Genomic DNA, 19,713 nt, shown 5'->3' with positions numbered 1-19,713 from the left:
TAAGCCTCACTCCCACATGCCACAAATGTTCTCATTCCCCAAATTATACTATTATGGTGTCACGTATGACAGCTGTCAGGAAATCTCCACAACAGGAAATAATTAATCAAAACTGGAGAGCAAAATCTGAAAAACTCTTCCAAACAGCAGCAACGGTGAAACAAGGAAGTTGGACAGTGTTTGAAAGTTCCTCTAAAAGGATTTACCTGCAGCGCCATAAACATGAACATGGTGTAATGGAAGGTTTACTGAATGTTTATATCCTCAAAACCAAACGACAAACTACCATCTGCAAAAGCACTTACAATATCAGATCCGTTAAATCTCTCCTGCTGCTTTACACAATGGCCTCATCTTCTCTTGCCTCGAGTCATGTCTTGTTTTAATAATAATATCTGTTAAGAATAAACAAGAAAATAAGCTGAGCTTTTGATCTGGTGCAGCAGTGTGCTTTTTGTTGTTGTTTGCATTAGCAGGGCAGGTCGCATTGCTCCCTCCCCCTCCACCCGAGGCCTTTATTTATCCAAGTCAGACCTCATCTTCCCCGCAACCCTGTATTCACACAGGACGTCAGTAAAGAAGAGATGGAGGTGGTGTGTGTGTGTGCTGTAATGGTTGCACTCAATCCCCTTGCAACAGCACTGACAGAGCTTCAGCCCAAACCACATATAATTTACATTCCTCAGATAGCAGCTAACATGAGCACAAACAGGACGATCGAAAGCAGGTGTGTTTGAGCGACAACCTTTTCTTTCATGGTTCGGCGTTCTTTGAGTTGCTATCTGGCTGGTATGTTGGAGCTGAAAGGGGCTTAACATGCGGGGCAAAGGGCCCACTTATGGATCAGAGGTCCATCATTGTGCACGAATCAAAAAGGCTGTCGTCGGAGAAACGTGAAAAGCATCCTACGAGAGAGCGGATGCGAGGCCGGCCGAAGCCGTACTCGCCGCACCGATTACACCATGTTGATTACTGCCTTTAAGAGGCTGGCCCATTGTAAGGAGAGGAATTAGGGAATTGACAGACATGGGCATTCAAACACACACACATGCACTCAGTGGGCAATTTCTACAGTGAGAGGAGTGAGAATGGCATCGCCACAATGACACCGGCCCTACCACTGAGGGAACAAAGGGGCCTGTGTGCATGTTTATGTGGGTGTCCTCCTTTCCCTCCACATCGCACCCATCTTAAAATACTGTGGCTGCTCCACTGATGAAAATTGCTCCCTTTCATTCTCACTGTAAGTGCATCTGGAGGGGAGCTGGAATGATGTGGGTAGGAGTGCAGATTAACTCATGTTTTGTCACTGCATGCGTTTATCGGGGCATCTGACAGTGCAAGTTGACTGAGAGATCATTTTACCATCCATTTACAGGCAAAAACAAAAAAAAAGGAGCGCAAGCGTAAAACACCCTCATGCAAGAAGCGCACAGCCATTAGCAACAGTGAGCCATCATGACTTGTATCACAAGCCGTAGATCCTCTGGTTATCAAAGCCTGCATGCGATGAGGAACCCACATGGGGTTGTGTTATTTTCTCCACAGAAGACGTTCCCGCTCCCTTAAGCCCTGCGTCGGTTGTTTGGTCGCCTCTAAAAGGCCCCAGCACACAGCTGTGCCGCAGAGCTCCTCTGCAATGAGATTTGTACCTTCATGCTCGGACGGACCACTGGTGTTGGAGACGCTAACTCTGTGTTTGCTGTTAATTTTACAAGCGTTGGTCTTTGTGTGCCTCGTCTATAACATGGGGAAATTGGAAAAGTAAAAAAAACAGTGTTCACTTCGCTGGCATTACGAACAAGAGCGAGAAAATTAGAGCCTGGGTTAACAATCTGTGTGATCATAAAATAAGAATAAAAACGGTCTTTGTCCCACCCTGACTCACTCTGTGTTTCTCTCTTCTTTCTTTTCTGCTTAATGTTGCTTCCCCTGCCACCTCAGCTGCCTTCAGTCTTAATGCTACACTCTAATTTGCAGTTTGGTTTAATTTAGGATGGATCGATCGCAGACACACAAATTTTTCAACTTTTTAAAAGCTCTGAACCGAACACCCTCAGCCCGTGCTTCTCTACTTATATACGTATAGTTCCCGCTTTCACCTGGCTGCGAAAGTCTTGTTTACTCTGGTGTCAGAATTGGTTTGGTGCCGGTTTGTTTAACCCTGTAACCCCTGTCGTCTTATCGTCTGGCGAGCCGTGTGATCGCATGGATGTGTTGGTGTGTTAGAAACTACAGGAAAGAAAATCAAGGACAGCTTTAGAGGTGAAGAAGCTTTTGATCATGTTTGGAAATATGGTCACTTTTTTTTTCTCGCAGATGTGGATTATGACTTGAGGAAATGGTGAGGAGTTGCCAGAGGGAGGTAATTGAACGTGACACTTTGTACGCCCTCATGTCAGGTTGGCTGGCCGGTCTCGGATGTCCATATTCTGACAGCGTTTTTTTTTCTTCCCAGGGTTTCAGGAAGTCCCTGAATGTCCTTTACGTCATTGTCTGCAGCCCATCAGTCACTCCCTGAACGTCTGCCAACTAAAACTCAAAATTGTCCCTGCTTGTTCCATTGTGGTCCACTCACAGAGCCAACCCTTGGTCAGTCCCTGCTGTGTTCTGTCAGAGATCCCGGCCACTACGGGAAATCCTACAAAGGTGGATGTCTTATCTGCTTCTGCATATTTCCTGATTGATTTTTCTAAATCCTTGGAGACATAACACTTAGATTTAGGACCAGAGAGCAGCTTGCGGCCAAAAAAACTTTAAAGCTTTCCATTTTTTTTGCGACATGCAACTTCAAACGGAGTTTTTTTTTTTTGGCAGTGCGTTTAGCCCACCACTGGCTACAGCAGATTAGACTCTTTCCATTACGGAGCTAAATAATAGGGGCCGCACTAGAACTAGATGGGGCCATGTTTTATAGGTGCTACCCAGCAACTTTGGCAGGGAGTCCTGTGGGTCTGTGGCTCCTGTGGTGAACTCAGGAGGTGGTGCAGCGGAGGGTTTTTGCAGAGGAAGAATGGCGGTGTTGGAGGCTATTTTGGGACTGAACGAGGTCTTGGTTTAAGGCCTAGTTATCTGGGGCTACAACCTATGACAAAAGCATCACATGAAAAGGAGGACTGTAAAACCCCATTGAGAAGTCAGCGTCTGCAGATTTAACTAGTTAGAGGCATCTGTTCTCAACACTTGAGAGGCACTTTCATTAACCCTCTTGCATGAGGGCACTTTTAAAAAACCTGATACTGGAGCAGAAAGATCAGAAAAGCAGGGAGGCGAAGTGTGGCCCAGTAACTGCCGAGTGTCCCCTCTGAGAATTCACTGACTTCTCCTCAGCAACATCCGACTTCATTAAAAGAGCCTCACTGAATCTGTGACTATCTGTGAAACCTGGATACTAAATGGGAAGCAGTACTCCTGCGATTCCTCTGAAGTCTGATGCGGTATTGATGTGGAATTGGATGCTGCCGGGGAAAAGGGGAACCAGACTTGTGTTGCAGCCAGCTGTGCCCCCCCACCCCCCCACCCCTAGAAAAGAAAACTGTAACCCGCTACATCTGGCCTGGCCCTGGCTGTGTTCGTACTACACTGACGTTAATGAGCCCCACAACAGTAATGGCTACCAGGACACAGTGGAGGGGAACATATTGTGGCAGGTTATGCATTAATAATCTGGAGTTTCTGTCATCTTTGTTTGTAGACTTTGGAAGCTCTCTGAATACTCAATGTGCAGCCTCCACTTTCTGGTGGTGTTAGTGCCTTTTTCTTCTCCACAACTCTGTACCTGCATGTTTCTATCATCGACTCTTTCTGTGTAATTTTATCATAGTGGAAATGTTGCTCATGCACTAAGCCTGTTTTGCTGTCCCGAGAGCTCCAAGCATATAATAAAGATGGAAGGAAGTTCTTTATGTCAGCCCTCGGTGAGGAAGCAGCCGTCTGTAATTATCGCTGCTTTTCATCCCTCGTAGCAACAAATAAATGCTCTTGTGTGACCCGGCAACGCGTCACAGAGAAACCATTTGTTTGTAAGCTTGTTTGTTTGTGTTCTTGAGATCACATGACCAAAGACCCGTACTTCTCTCTCTCTCTCTCTCTCTCTCTCTCTCTCTCTCTCTCTCTCTCGTTTTTCGGAGCATCAAGTGCAATTGAAGTTGCAATGTGGAAGTCATTAGCCACAAATCCCAACCAATATAATAACAGGGCGATTAGCTCTTTCCCAGTGATCCTCGGCTGTTTTCCTTTTTTCTTCTTCTTCTGTCGTCGCCGGGGTGGTGCAGTAATCTGTGAGCGCAGGGCTTGGTCAAGGGCGAGTCCTCTTCTTCCATTTCCCGGACTTTTTCTATTTGTAGATCTGCATGTATTTTATAGGAGCCCACCCCCCCCCCCCCCCTCCCCCCCTTCTCTCCGTCTTTCATGCGGTGGTGGTTCTGTTTCCCATCACGGCCTCTGATGAAACCACAAGAAAGCCAAGGCCCATGTGACGAGAGCGCAACAGTTGCTTGGTGACAAGGAAAGGGGTGTGACGTGGGGAGTGGGCCTGGAGTGGTGACGGTCCAATCAGCAGATGGATGAAAACAAGGACAAGGATGAAATGCTCACGTCCACACCGCTCCAAAGTAAAATTGTCCTTTTCCCTTTAGCTTGATAGATGTGTGGTCGTCCGCAGGACTCTTAAAAGGACCATTCATCTTTAACGACGGCCTCACTTATCTCTGAGTCCTTTGCAGATCTGCTGCTTCCCATCCCCACCGCAAGCAAATGGTGCCTTGAAACCACCTGGAACACCCGCCTCCCCATCTCCCTCCCGGTGGCAAAAAGCGCTGCCATATTTACCATCTCGTCCTGGAAAGCTAACTTGGCCACAGAAGGGCGGGACGGTTGCCAGCAGCAGCTCGTTCCAAGCGGACCATGTGCAGACGAGCTCTGCTTCATCCTGAAACTCCAGAGGAAAGTTTCCTGAAGGAGGAGGGGAGACATTTACAAAGTCATTTGGCTCTTTTTTTTCTTCTTTTTTTTGATACAGTGTGTTGAGCAGCCAAGCTCAGTCATTTTAATACCTGCTTTTTTTTCGAGGAGAAGATATTTGAAGGACGTGAATTCATTCGGGATGCAGCCGGCTGCCCCGTCCCTGCCTGATGGTATCCTCTGTGACTGGGGCAGTAAGAGTCGTGATTGCTTTTGGGGAGCAGTGACTCATGATTGTGCGTGTACCGCTGCCAAACGCTCAATAGCTGTGTTTCCTTCGCTTTCTTTCTCATGCCGCGGCTGCCGGCATCCAGAAAAATAGTAAATGCAATAAAAATGCATCATATTTCTTCTGTAAATATCATATTAAACAATGCATATCCATATGCCTTCATTCTTGACCTATACCAGGGTAGTGTACATTAATGTTGATATCAGAACAGCCGCTTATCTCCAAAGTCTTCTTCAGGTTGAACGCTGGTCCATGCTGATCACCTGCATCCTTTGCACAAGCAACAATTGAGACCTTCTCAAAGTGCCTTATTCAACACACCTCGCCTGCCCTCTGTGTGTGTAAGCCCAAAAACGAAAGTGTCCTCCGCCACTCTCATTGCTTTCCTCGTGTAAGGGTAGCAAAAGCACTGTTGCAGCACCATTAGGCTGTTTTTCTAATTTCATGGAGTTTGGCCTCAGACACCCTGAACTGGATTTACAATCCGGTGGTTGATATCCTTGCATGCCGAGGTGGTATTAATTCACTAAGGGAGCAATTTAGAGACAACAGAGTGGCATCGTGATAGCAGGAACCCGACACCCTGCAGCTCCTTGCTGCTGTTGAACTCCGGTCAGCCAGGCGATGGCTGACAAGCTTGACTGAACAACAAAGCCGAAACAACTTTCATTAAAAGCAACTTCGGCTGACACACTGAGAACAGCTGGGGCCTTTGATTTACTCTAAAATGAAGTGCAGTACTTTTACGGGGGTTGCAGGAGACTGGAATGCATGTTTGCGTGCAAGCTAACTGCTGTAAATATTGCAAAGCTATACTAAACACACGGAACTTTCACAACATTTTTTTCTTGTCAAGGCCCCCTGCTTATTCTACATTATACACTTTCTACATTATACACTTTCTCCAACAAATAAAAGAATAAAGTCTTTTATTGAAGTCGTTATTGACGCTACCTAACTCCTCCAGACCTGTGAAATGGCATCTAGAGGTTGCCATCTAACGGTGGATGGCAACAGAGTCCGAATGTTGCATTAGAAGGATCCCCAAAGAAATGTTTGTCTGTATACGAGTTGAAAGGGAAAGACAGAAGAAGGCAGAAGCAGCAGAGGAGAAAAGAAAGCGGTAAGAGAGGAGAACAGACGATGGGATGCAAGAGAAAGAAAGAGGAAGTTGGGAAACGTTGGCGTCAATAGAGAATGAGAAAGAGCCTTGGAGCACAGCTGGCTCACCAAGGGGTGTAATGACTGTCATATTGCAACGCATTAGCTCATACTCTTAGCCCAGACAGCTCGACTTGATGAAAGGAGCCGGTCATTGACGAACCGCATACATAGCAACAAGACCCCATGGAGACGAGCCAAACAAGCGAGTATTGTTTTATCTTAGTGATGTGTGATTGACAGGCAAATAGTTTCATGTGCTCTCGCTTGACATTTTGAAAAGCAGATAAGTCAAGGCTATATAAAGTGTTAATGTATACTGAAGATCAGAACTTCACACTGTTGCCCTTGCATCTGCTCTGTGTGCGACTTCATGAATAAATGCTGCATATATAGAAGCTGTTTACTACACCGAAGTTGCAATTGTGAGCACGTGCAGTATGAGTAATCATAACAGTCACATAATAAATTCATATTTTCCATCCTAATGCAATCAAAAGAGGAATTCAGTTGTTGCTGTTAAAACTCACTTGATGGGAATCCCCCCTCCCTCCTCCCTCCCACCCCCTCAAGGCTGAGAGTGATGAGCGTTGATGGCTCATAATGCTCCCATCAGCCATTGTTTATTTGACTTCCCTCTTTCAGGGAAGAAAAAAACCTTCCACCAGCCATTGTTTTGCCTCGGGGAAACAAAATCTCTCTCTCTGACTTGGCCACATGGTTGTCATACACTTCCTGGAAATTGGAGCCATGTTTGATTTTGTTTTATATCTGTGGGCCATTTGTTTTTTTTCTTCTCCGTGCTCCCTCGTTGACAATAATTAAAACAATACAGTGATTGATCTCGCTTTACCTCGTTTCGCCGGATCTGTAATGAATTGAACCTGGGCAAAGAATACAATTATTCCAAACGAAACGTCTATGATCATTCCAAAACACATTAAAACATTTGAATAAGCACAAGGGTATTTCACTGAATCCAGATTGTCAACAAAGCAGATCACAGATGGGGCTGCCTTTTATACGAGCATGTTTGAAAGCCCTCGCCAAGCTTTTGATTTCCATCGCAATAGACTTCTAATCCCTTATTGCAGGGATTTCTCTCACCTTCTCCATCTCATTGCTCTCTTTTCAGAGTGTTACACCGCCAACGGAGAGGACTACAGGGGCTTCCAGAACCAGACCAGCCTGCATGGTGGTAAACCCTGCCTCTTCTGGAATGAGACCTTCCAGCACCCTTACAACACCCTCAAATACCCCAATGGAGAGGGTGGTTTGGGCAGCCACAACTACTGCAGGTGAGTCCCTTCTACTGAAATGTGTTTACTTATTGAAAAATGATGGTGCAATAAGTTATTGGGATGCAGGGTTGAGGGACAAAGACAACATTGTCTTGAGGTGATGGGTGAAATTAAGGGCAGATCCCTGTAAAGCGGTGTTTCCCAATCGTGTCACACTTTATTGCAAAGTTGGGCCAACTTGTTGGAGCCTTTAGAGGTACAACTACCCAGTATTTCAGTCTGTCTGTAAAAATGATGGCAAATCAGCATCAGATTTGTTGTCATTGGAGGTCCCACTCATCTTAATGATTCACATGTAGCATCATCTGTTGCATTTATTATTAATGGATTACACCAGGGGTGGCCAAAAAGTTAAAACAGACAGAAATAGCCAAATATTGTTTTCTGTTCATGGTCTAAGGGCCCACTTAAAAGATTACGATGCAAATGTAGATATAAGATGTAAAGATGTAAATTTGAAATTAAGATGAAACAAACAAAACAGGCAGAAATAGTAAAATATTTAACTTGACATCTAGTGTTCAAACTAGAATGTGCAATGTACATACAGTGTAATTTATTAGATATATCAAGCCATATTGTAGTTTATTTGTATAATACGGGCATAGTTTGGCCACCCCAGGATTAGACTGTGTTGGTATGATTGCTGAAAGCAAATGATACCGTCCTACTAGGCTACAGATGAAGCTTAGGGTAAAGTTCAGAAAGATATTATTCTGTAAGCTTTTCCCTCGTTTCATCACCCTTCATTTAAAGTATGTGTTATCTCTCTGCCCTGGAAGAATAACTGTTCCCTCTCGGTTTTTTTTATTGTTGTTATTATATAAAGCAATCTTCGTTTGTGCTGGATATCCATCAAGCAGCAGTGGCTCACAGTGTAAGGCTGACAATCTTATTCGCATTTATGACAATTCTGATTGATGTTATTGATGTCAAAATGCTGCGAGTAGCACCTTTAAAACAGAGCTTTGAACTTCCTAGACAAAGCACTCGGCTCTCTGAATAATTTAGAACCAGGTCGCAGTCGTTTCTTTGCAAAGGGTTTGAGCACAGGGGACCTGCTCAGACGTTCGCCACTGAATATTTTACCGGTGGTTCCCAAACAGAACGTTTAGCCCTGTCATCACAAGGACATCAAAACACATGCTCGAAGAGTTTGTGTCAACTAATCTCCATGCCTCATCCCTGGAATGTGAAGCGACACGGTGGATTTGGGTGTCTAGAATACCCTTTCTATCCGTCCGTCACACTCCAAGTACGACTGTCGGCGATGTGTGCACGACTGTATTTGCAGGGAACCACTCTCTTTCATGAGTCAGTTCAAATTCACCGAGACATCCAGAACAGTGGCTTGGCCCGGATCGCCGTAAGAAACAGAACACCCCCCTACTCCCTTCCTCTCCTCGGCCCAAAGCCTCTGAAACATTTCTCTAAGTCATGGTTGTAAACTCATAACGCAGCAATGCTTTGAAGTGGAACTGGACGGATTTGTTTTTACTTGAACTGGATGGGAATTCTGAAGATTTATGAGTAGGATACATGCAGAGCATCACGGAAGGCTTTCCCTGCACATTAAGAGTGTATCATGTCCAACAGGCGATCCAAAATGGACAACTTCATTGTTTGGATTTGGCTGTTTTCTTGGCCACCGATGCAGTTAGCAGCTTTTCCAACTCAATGACAGCTCATAGCTTTGTTTCTTCCTGACAGAGGGATTTCTGTCACTGTGGCTGCAACCACTCTCAGTCCCCTCTCAGACATCCTCCTTGTAAAGAGTCACCCATCGGCGGGGCTATGGGGACCAAAGTGGCCACTTCATTGTGAAAAGATGAGGGATGGCATTTATGGTATGTCTACTCCAGGGGTCAAGTATCTGTGCGCGCGTACACCCACGTGTGCATCGTTGGTGCGTGCACTCAACATGTACGTCCCTGCAGAGGAGAGGGTTCATCCCACCGCAAAGCAGGATGTGTAATGTGTGATTTGTTTTGTCACAGGAAGTGAGACGTCTCGGGACGTTGTTGCTCAATTTGGATTGCAAATCTCTATATTTGCATGAAGTGCAATTTGCTGTTCAAACTCTCTTCTGTAACCTTGAAACTCTTTCTCATCCTCCTGCCCGCGCTCTGTCCGTCTTTCATGTTAGGCTTACATTTTTGTGGACATTCCTGGCTAGAACACAATAGCCAGTGCAGTTTTGGCATGTCTGACCCTGAGGCAAATTGGGGTTTTATGAGATGAGAGCTGAGGCCAAAGCACAGGTGGATAATGTGAAGCTGCATGTCTTAGCTTTAACACGGCTCTAAGCACGTATTAGACGTTGAGAAGCGGAGGACTAAACTCACTTCTTGTCCCATCGCTGCCGTATTCCCGGTGGTGATTTAGTCGAGAGGGCACCATAGTGGTGCTGGAGAAAGAGCCTGAACAGCCCCCACATTTCATCTTTATAGGCTGCTATAAAAAAAAGCCCAGTGAAAGTAGGGAGGAACTGGGCAGAGGGGAAATGTCACATTGTTCCCCTGCAAAAAAAAGGAGCACAAAGCTTCAGGAAAAGGACAACAGCTCTCGTGTCTAAGCTGAGACTTAGGGAGACTCATTTCGACAATATCACACTACTTATTATCAGCGTGGTTCGATTTTAGAATTCAGTGCACATTATAGAGTGGAAAGTAAATGATCCGTTCTTAAGTCTGGTATTGAGATTGGACGTTGCGTTGCAGTCGTTCTGCAGTCGTTCTGCAATTCTACACTTAAACAAGAAGCTTTTTTCACTTCTAAGTACCTTTTTGACCTTTTTCTAAATACTTCATGACATTCATAAGAAGAACATCACACAAGTTGAAGTACTGGTATATATTCTGTTTATTGTTCCAACCAACCTCCTGCTCCTACAGGCTGATATCAGACTCCCCCCGGTGCATTAGTACGAGGGTGTGAAGTGCATGACGGTTCAGTGGGCGGTTGAATAGCTTTGCCAGCCATTTCTCAGCTATTTATATGCAGGTGTGTGTGTGTGTACTGTACAATTTATGAGCGTCCACTATGGTTTCTAATGCTTTTCCATTACATAGATGAGATAATGGAAATGCCAGAGTGAATAGTGTTCCCCAAGTTGATTGTAATTGAATCTCCATGATGTCAGGTGCAACGCTGAGGTCAGGCCAAGTTGTCCACCGTTTGTATGACTTTATTCCGGTCCCAGTGCACAGCTTTGTTAAATTGAGGAAGTTAATAGAAGTGTCCCGCGAGAAGATGTACTGTGTGGAGCTAAAGCATCAGCCATCAACATTATAGTAATCTCAGAATTGGAGTAGGGACCAATTTCATGCATTAAAATGTACCCTTTATATGTTTGTACGTTTGTCTTTGAAGGGTCAGTTCACCCAAATTACAAACAAACAGGTTTTCAAACTTGTTTTTTTAGTTCGGTTTTGGCAATTAGTCTCCCGAATAATGTAAAAATCGTACAGATGTACGCTTCAACCGCCAGTTTTAATTATTTCAACTTTGTTTCTGATGAATCCTGTTTTGTTCGTCAGTTTGTTGTGACGTATAGCTCAAAATACTACAACACCCATGAGCCTCAGCCGCTGTTGCTGTAGAGTTGAAGCGTATCAGAGGCGTGAATCAGAGCTGCAGCACATTTCAAATAAATCCAAATTGACCCAGAATCCAAAAGTCAATTTGTTTAAGCTTCAGATTTATGAATATGTTTTTTTAACAGTACAATCTTTAGTTTTTCGTCCGCTGTTAGCAGTGCACGTCCCTGAATTTTAAGCTTTGTGATTGTTTCTCGCAGGAAATTCACCTTCGTAGTCGTAGTTTATTTCTACCTCAATGTTATCAGAGAACCAGAGTTTTGTACTGATGATCTAACCTGTAGAGTCTCATGCCGATCAAAGTGGTAGAAGCGCTCCAACTGTGAGTCACGTAACTTTGTCTTTGGGAAAAATGAACGTGACTTTTACTTCCGGAATCAGGTGTGCCCAAAATAGCTCCTCCCATTTAACTTTTGGTGCTCAGAAAAGTCAATGTCATCTTCTCTTCTCATCCAATAAACAGTACAGTATACATGTTACTGTGGATCATCTTCAGGCCTGAATGCAGACAGTTTTCATTGGACCTACTTTCTGCTGAAGAAATAGTTTCTAAGAAAACTGTCGACTAAGTGGGATAATTCCTCAATCTTGTGAGCACTAAGAATGAAATTCTATTCATCTCCATTGAACTGCGGTACATACCATACATCCTGGGCAAAACAAAACAAAATATTATCTACATGGCTATTCCATTAGAGGTAGGTGAGAACATGTTTCCTATGCAACTTAGGGGTATTGATCCTCTAAAGCCATTAGTCAAGAAACTTAGTGACGCGCCTACCAGCCACACATGACACATCGCGTAACATCACAACCTCGTATTTAGCAGAAGTGGACCGTGAGAGAACAACACTATACATATTGTCCCACGACCAACAAGCCCTCTTCTTCAATACATGCATTCATGCAGCACAGCAGCAGGCAGCAGTTTGCATGCTAAATCATCCAAGTCAATTAAAGAGTCTTCTCTCAGGCAGTAAGTTGCCAGACTCTGATCTGCTGTTGACCTCAAATCCCAATCCAGACGAGCCTTTCACCACCACTTTCCAATCAACATTTCTCCTCTGTCCAATTGTGCAAAATCAGCTTTCATCATGCTTTACTTTTACTAGTTGTAACGTCAGTATTTTTCTACACATGTTTTTGTATCTAAGTGACTAATGGGGACAACGATTTCAGAACTGGTCCAGTATTGAGGAAGAACGCTGCAGCTGCTAAACAGGCTGCGATGTAATCGCTCGGGGCAACTCCGCACGGTCAATGCCCGTCCACTAAAAGCCGCCGACAGGCTCGGATTGTTCTGACAAGTGTCTGACGACATTATGGAAAGGACCCTACAGAGAGATGTTATAACTTTCGCTTCATTCGTGTCTGAGAAGTCTCGTTCTTTAATCTCGTGTCGCATACACATTGTCGAAAATCAGCTAAATATTTAGCCATGACATTAAAAATCTTTTCTAAGCTTTCTGTACTTCAACAAACTGAAACACTGGCCCTCATCTCTCCAGCTCTCACTCATGTTTCCACCATTCTCTTTTGGCAACATGTCACATGACACAACAACAAACATAAAGAGAGAGGTAAGAAAAATGTTTTATTTCACTGTAGGGTCTTTTCCATAATGTTGTCAGACTCTTATAATAACAATTTCAGCCTCCATCCATCCATTTTCCTCTGCTTATCCGGGGTCGGGTCGCGGTGGCAACAGGCCAAGCAGGCTGAGCCAGACTTCCCTCTCACCGGCAACATGTTCCAGCTCATTCTGGGGGATCCCGAGGCGTTCCCAGGCCAGCTGGGAGATGTAATCCCTCCAGCGTGTTCTGGGTCTTCCCCGGGGTCTCTTCCCAGTTGGACGTGCCTGGAAAACCTCCAGTGGGAGGCGTCCAGGAGGCATCCTAATTAGATGCCCGATCCACCTCAGCTGACTCCTTTCGACGCGAAGGAGTAGCGGCTCGACTCCAATCTCCCTCCTGATGACCGAGCTCCTTACCCTATCTCTAAGGCTGAGCCCGGCCACCCTACGGAGGAAGCTCATTTCGGCCGCTTGTAACCGCGACCTTGTCCTTTTGGTCACGACCCAGAGTTCGTGACCATAGGTGTGGGTAGGAACGTAGACCGAGTGGTAAATTGAGAGCTTTGCCTTCCGGCTCAGCTCCCTCTTCACCAAGACGGTCCGGTGCAGCGCCTGCTTTACTGCTGCAGCCGCACCGATCCGTCTGTCGATCTCCCGCTCCATCTTACCCTCACTCGTGAACAAGACCCCGAGATACTTGAACTCCTTCGCTTGAGGTAGGCACTCCGTCCCCACCTGGAGGGAGCAATCCACCGGTTTCCGGCAGAGCACCATGGCCTCAGATTTGGAGGTGCTAACTCTCATCCCCGCCGCTTCACACTCGGCTGCAAACCGCCCCAGTGAATGCTGGAGGTCACGATCCGAGGAGGCTAACAGGACCACATCATCTGCAAACAGCAGAGAGGCGATCCCGAGACCCCCGAACCTGACGTTCTCCACCCCCAGGCTGCGCCTAGATATCCTGTCCATGAAAGTCATGAACAGGACCGGAGACAAAGGGCAGCCCTGGCGGAGGCCAACACCCACCGGGAACGTGTCTGACTTATTGCCGAGAATGCGGACACAGCTCCTACTGCAGTCGTACAGAGACCGGATCGCCCATTGTAATGGGTCTGGCACCCCATACTCCCGCAGCACCCCCCACAAGAACCCCCGAGGGACCCGGTCGAAAGCCTTCTCCAAGTCCACAAAGCACATGTAGACTGGTTGGGCAAACTCCCAGAACCCCTCCAATAGTCTTGCGAGGGTAAAGAGCTGGTCCACTGTTCCACGGCCGGGACGGAATCCGCATTGCTCTTCTTGTATCTGAGGTTCAACAAACGGTCGGAGCCTCCTTTCCAGCACCCTGGCATAAGCCTTCCCCGGGAGGCTGAGTAGTGTGATACCCCGGTAATTCGAGCACACTCTCCGGTCCCCCTTTTTGAAAATGGGAACCACCACCCCGGTCTGCCAGTCCATGGGCACTGATCCCGACCCCCATGCGACATTGAAGAGGTGTGTCAGCCAGGACAGCCCAACTATGTCCAGCGCTTTCAGCATCTCAGGGCGGATCTCATCCACCCCCGGCACCTTGCCACCAAGAGGCTTTTTGACTACCTCAGCGGCCTCTGCCAGGGATATGGGTGAGCCTCCCCCTAGATCTTCAGGTGCTGCCTCCTCTGCAGAGGACATGTTGGTCGGGTTTAGGAGTTCCTCAAAGTGCTCTTTCCACCGCCCGACGATGTCCCCTGTCCGGGTCAGCAGTCCCCCCCCCCCCTGCTGAGAACAGCCTGGGGTAAGCCCTGTTTTCCCTTCCTGAGCCGTCGGATGGTTTGCCAGAACCTCCTTGAGGCCAACCGAAAGTCCTTCTCCATGGCCTCCCCAAACTCCTCCCATGCCCGAGTTTTACCATTCGCGACCACCGCAGCTGCAGCCCTTCTGGCCTGCCGGTACCTGTCAGCTGCTTCGGGAGACCCCTGGGCCAACCAGGCCTTGAAGGTCTTCTTCTTCAGCTTGACGGCTTCCCTCACCTCCGGTGTCCACCACCGGGTTCTCGGGTTGCCGCCACGACAGGCACCGATGACCTTCCGGCCACAGCTCCTAACGGCCGCGTCCACAATAGAGGCTTTGAACATGGTCCATTCGGATTCCATGTCCCCAACCTCCCTCGGGATGTGAGAGAAGTTCTTCCGGAGGTGGGAGTTAAAGACCTCCCGGACAGGGTCCTCCGCCAGACGTTCCCAGTTCACCCTCACTACATGTTTGGGCTTGCCGGGTCTTTCCAACCGGTTCCCCTGCCATCTGATCCAACTCACCACCAGGTGGTGATCAGTTGACAGCTCTGCTCCTCTCTTCACCCGAGTATCCAAGACATACGGCCGCAAATGAAATGATACGATTACAAAGTCGATCATTGATCTCCGGCCTAAGGTGTTCTGGTACCAGGTACACTTATGAGCCACCTTATGTTCGAACATGGTGTTCGTTATGGCCAAACCGTGGCAAGCACAGAAGTCCAATTAATGATAAGCAGCCCACGGTAATGATAAGCAGCCCACGGACTTTAGCCACCTCACCCGGACCAGGGAAACCGGGGCACCCTCCCGGAGCCAGACCCAGGAGGGGAGCTCTTCGGCGAGCGTCTGGTGGCTGGGCCTTCGCCCATGGGGCCCGGTCGGGCTCAGCCCGAATAAACAGCATGGAGCAGCCACCCTGTGGACCCACCACCCGCAGGGACAAGCATCGGGGTCGGGTGCAATGCAGACCGGGCGGCGGGTCAGGCGGGAGGCCTGGGCGAGCCGATCGCCGGCAGCATAGACTAGCTCTAGGGACGTGGAACGTCACGTCGCTAGTGGGGAAAGAGCCAGAGCTGGTGCAGGAGGTGGAGCGATACCAGCTAGATATAGCTGGACTCACCTCCACACACAGCGCTGGCTCTGGAACCAAGCTCCTGGAGAGAGGTTGGACTTTGTCCTTTTCCGGAGTTGCCCAGGGTGAGAGGCGCCGGGCGGGAGTGGGGATACTCACGAGCCCCCGGTTGAGCGCCGCTGTGTTGGAGTTCTCCCCGGAGAACGAGAGGGTCGCCTCCATGCGCCTACGGGTTGCGGGGAGCAAGGCTCTGACTGTGGTTTGTGCTTACGCACCAAACAGCAGTTCGGAGTATCCGGCCTTCTTGGAGTCGGTGGGAGGGGTCCTGGAAAGGGCGCCACCTACCGACTCCATAGTTCTCCTGGGGGACTTCAATGCTCACGTGGGCAATGATGGAGAAACCTGGCGGGGGGTGATTTGGAGGAACGGCTTGCCCGATCTGAACCCGAATGGTGTCTCGTTATTGGACTTCTGTGCTTGCCACAGTTTGGCCATAACGAACACCATGTTCGAACATAAGGTGGCTCATAAGTGTACCTGGTACCAGAATTTCAGCCTGTCAGTGGTAAAAAAAAAAAAGCACTTTTAGTACATTGAGAGTGCAGCACCTGTAGCATCTGCGGCTCTCTCGCTTAATACTCAACCAATTTCAAAAATAGTTGTCCGCGTTAGTCACTTAGACAAAAACATGGGGAAATAAGGTCCAGGTTGAAAAATACCAAAGTTAGCTTTTAACTAAACAAAAGTCCCTCTAAAATCTCACTTAAGGTTTACCTCATTAAAAAAAAAAAAAAACTAGCAGCATGTTATTCCCAGTCTTTGCACACAGTTTGATGTAAATTATTTTTGAGATTTTTATGTGTTGTTTCTCAGTGCCAGGCATTTTAAAGTTGACCATAAATTTTCCGATTAAGGTGCGTGGAAAATAGTTATTAAAAGAAACCTTTTGAACAGCAGCCAGCCAAGAACAGCTGTTTTTCCTCTGTGTTCAGATACAAGCCACTCTTGCCTTCAAGTGCAGGACCGTATATAGAGCCTGTGAGGCAAAACACACTGTGGCTATAATTGGCTCCGTACCAAAGTGTATGGCTCACTCCGAGCACAATGAGTCAATCAGCGTAATTGTGCCAATTAAGTGTCCAAACATCTTCTGTGATCTACCTCTGGGTATGGGAGTGTTTCAACAAGCTTTTCTACTTGGAGCCAATTGGCAGGCCATCTCTGACGCACATGGATGTGAATGCAACCCCCCCATCCCAAAAAAAGAAACGTAACACACACACACACACTGGCAGCAACTTTTATCAGAGTGTCACCACATGGACCGATGTCTTTCTCTGTGCTGTCGGGTTAAACTAATGAATTTCCGTCTATCGAGGTCTGCTCTTATCTGCACTGTTGCACCTCGGCTATTCTGACACTGTCTGCTTCCCACCCTCCCTCCCCTCACACACACACACACACACACACACTCATATACACACACACACACACACACAGGCACCTCGGGGCAGGATTGATTGTTTCTCTGTCATGTGGGCTGGCCTATTCACCTTAGCCCTGTGGATGATGTTCCCATGCTTCTGTTAAAAGGGTGTGTGCACGTATGTGTGAGTGTGTGTGTGTGCGCAGGTGTGTATGGAAGAGAAGGATGAAACACATTTGGGGACGAGGGGTTTTGGAGCGAGAGCTTGGAGGGGCACACTACGTCATTTACTGATCAAAGATGCCGGCGGGTCCGACATGGGATGGGTGGTCTACCGAGGATGTTTTTGTTGCTGATGGTTGTAATTCATGTCAGCCTCCTTAGGGTGTGATTAGGAAAGTGCAGTAAATTACATAAGTGGCTATAGATGAGGTCTTGGGAGTCTTATTTCAAATAGGGCTATTACTCGTAGACAGGCATGAAAAAGATAAGGGGAGATGGAAATAGAGAACGGGTATATAATCCACCTAGGAGTAGCCTCAGGCCAAACAAACAGGTGTCTGCCTCCAAACTGGGTGGAGCAACAAACAGATCTGGGACCATGATTTACCGGAAAACAAGGTTATGTGAACATGTGGACGTTTGAGACTGAAAGAAGTTCTGGGTTGTTTTCGATGGCACAATGCTAGAATAAAGAACGAATAACAATGTGACGAGATGAGCTCTTTCTTTGCACATTCCACTTGACGACAGGCTGCTAGAGAGAGAAGGATATCGAAAGTGAGTAAAAAGCTTTGAGGCTATTAAACTTGAGATCAACCCTAAAAAAAAGTGTTTGCACCGACATCTTTGTCAATTCCTCATTCTGAGTGTGAAAAGAGAGGAGGAAACTCAGGATCGTGTTTTTGATAGGTGAAGAAAAGAAATGGAAACGCCCTTCACAACTTTGCTCACAAAAGGCGTAACGGGATCGTGCAGCGCTGCGGGGCTTTTTCAAGATGCTACAATGAGGTGTGTCAGAAGAGAAGAGAAGAGGTCTCTGGCAATTACAGTCAGGTCTGGGAAAAAAAAGAGCAAAGTCATCTCACAGGGCTTTTTTAGTCGACAGGGTATCTATTCTTACAGTTCACACTAATCCTGAAATAGAGTTTAAGGCGCTGAAATGGCACCAAGATGAGCTCCCTCTGCATACTTGCTGCTTTGCTATCATTTATCAGCAATTTAGATGTTGCCATGAGGGTCATGATGTACAAAGTCGCATGATCACCCTGGAGATATGAAGCCTGCACAAAGCTTTTGAGGCTTTTTTATCGTCAATCCCACTCATTGCTTTTTGTCAGTGAAACCGAAATGCAAAAAGCACCGAGGGGGCCTGTTGGCCTCATTATGATGGGTTAAAAGTGCCTTGATGATGTTCAAAAGAGGCCAGAGCCTCAGACAAAGGCGTTGCCCCATCACCCATCGCTTTTTCAGGTCTGTGTCTGGCCCCGGAACAAAGGGCCTTACCCCCCCGACCTCCAACCATCTCCGCCCATCAAAGACCCATTGGTCTGGCCTTTGACTGACATGCGTAGTCAAACCCCTCAGAGGAAGAGGCTAAACTAACAAGCGCCAAGGGGTGCTACTGGGGATGATTGACACAGCCAAGATCATCTCCCTCTGAACAATATTGAGTATTCAGCCCTCTGCAGCGGAGTCGTCTGTTGGTCTTTGTGTTTTTTTTGTCCCTCATATCTCTGCCATCACCCCTTCCTCCCTCCCTTCTCCCCCGTCTCTTTTCACTCATCCTACATCCCCTGCCCACCTCTGCTTCCCCACTGAGGCAGACGGATCTGAAAATGCTGATGTGCATCCACACTGTGTTTTTCACGGTATATTTGTAAATGTACATCACAGCCAACATCTGGTAAAGAATGATATAAACACAACCCCTTCACTCTGCAGATTCTCACCTGTTCCAGAAGTGCCACGTCAGTTTGGCTAAGGCAAGAGAAAAGGGCATCGCAAAAGTCCAGACAGAAGGATACGTCGTTAGTTGTATCCTATCTGGAGAAGGTTTATGAAAAGCTGAATATTTGGGTCCGAAACAAACTCGGCTTAGTCTCAACCGGAAGCCAAAATGGAGAGGAACAAGATATATTATCAAGTTTAACCAGCTTAGCGTGGACATGGTCTAACTTCTACCCCTCTATGTCTGCAGGAATCCTGATGGGGACGTTCAGCCGTGGTGCTACATTGCAGATCATGAAGACGGGATCTACTGGAGATACTGCAACATCCCTACATGCCAGAGTAAGGGACCGCCTTTGTCTTTCTTTTGGTCTCTCCTGCCCTTTGTTCTGCCCTTCCGAGCTCTTAGGACCGTATCAAGGGCATGCGGACCAGCCGTTTTGATCGCTATGCTCATCTGCTCGCCTGCCTTGAATAGCTTTTATAGACTGTTTGGCATGTTCACAGCTATTATAAAAAATGTCTCTAATTGCCTCCCGTCACCCCTCCTCCGGCCATGCCCGGGCCTGCCCTTACTTTAATGTGAGCTGTCAATCACTGCCTCTGTGTTTGTGTTTGTGTGTGTGTGTGTGTGTGTGTGTGTGTGTGTGTGTGTGTGTGTG

General features: G+C 47.1%; 1 protein-coding gene across 4 annotated transcripts in view; it reads left to right on the top strand.

Annotated features, from left to right (window-relative positions):
* Window positions 1-19,713, top strand: part of kremen1 (kringle containing transmembrane protein 1) — a 79,204-nt gene that overhangs the window by 32,187 nt on the left and 27,304 nt on the right. For all 4 annotated transcript variants that reach the window (XM_031848894.1, XM_031848892.1, XM_031848891.1 and 1 more), the window contains 2 exons: window positions 7,491-7,653; window positions 19,302-19,393. In XM_031848894.1, the coding sequence (XP_031704754.1) occupies window positions 7,491-7,653; window positions 19,302-19,393 (255 nt within the window). The remainder of the gene's footprint in view (window positions 1-7,490; window positions 7,654-19,301; window positions 19,394-19,713) is intronic.

Source organism: Anarrhichthys ocellatus, unplaced genomic scaffold (assembly GCF_004355925.1).
Source record: "Anarrhichthys ocellatus isolate YVR2014 unplaced genomic scaffold, GSC_Weel_1.0 scaffold9, whole genome shotgun sequence".
Lineage (NCBI taxonomy): Eukaryota > Metazoa > Chordata > Actinopteri > Perciformes > Anarhichadidae > Anarrhichthys > Anarrhichthys ocellatus.
Note: the sequence above shows the minus strand (reverse complement) of the source record. Positions and strands in the feature narration are given on the sequence as shown.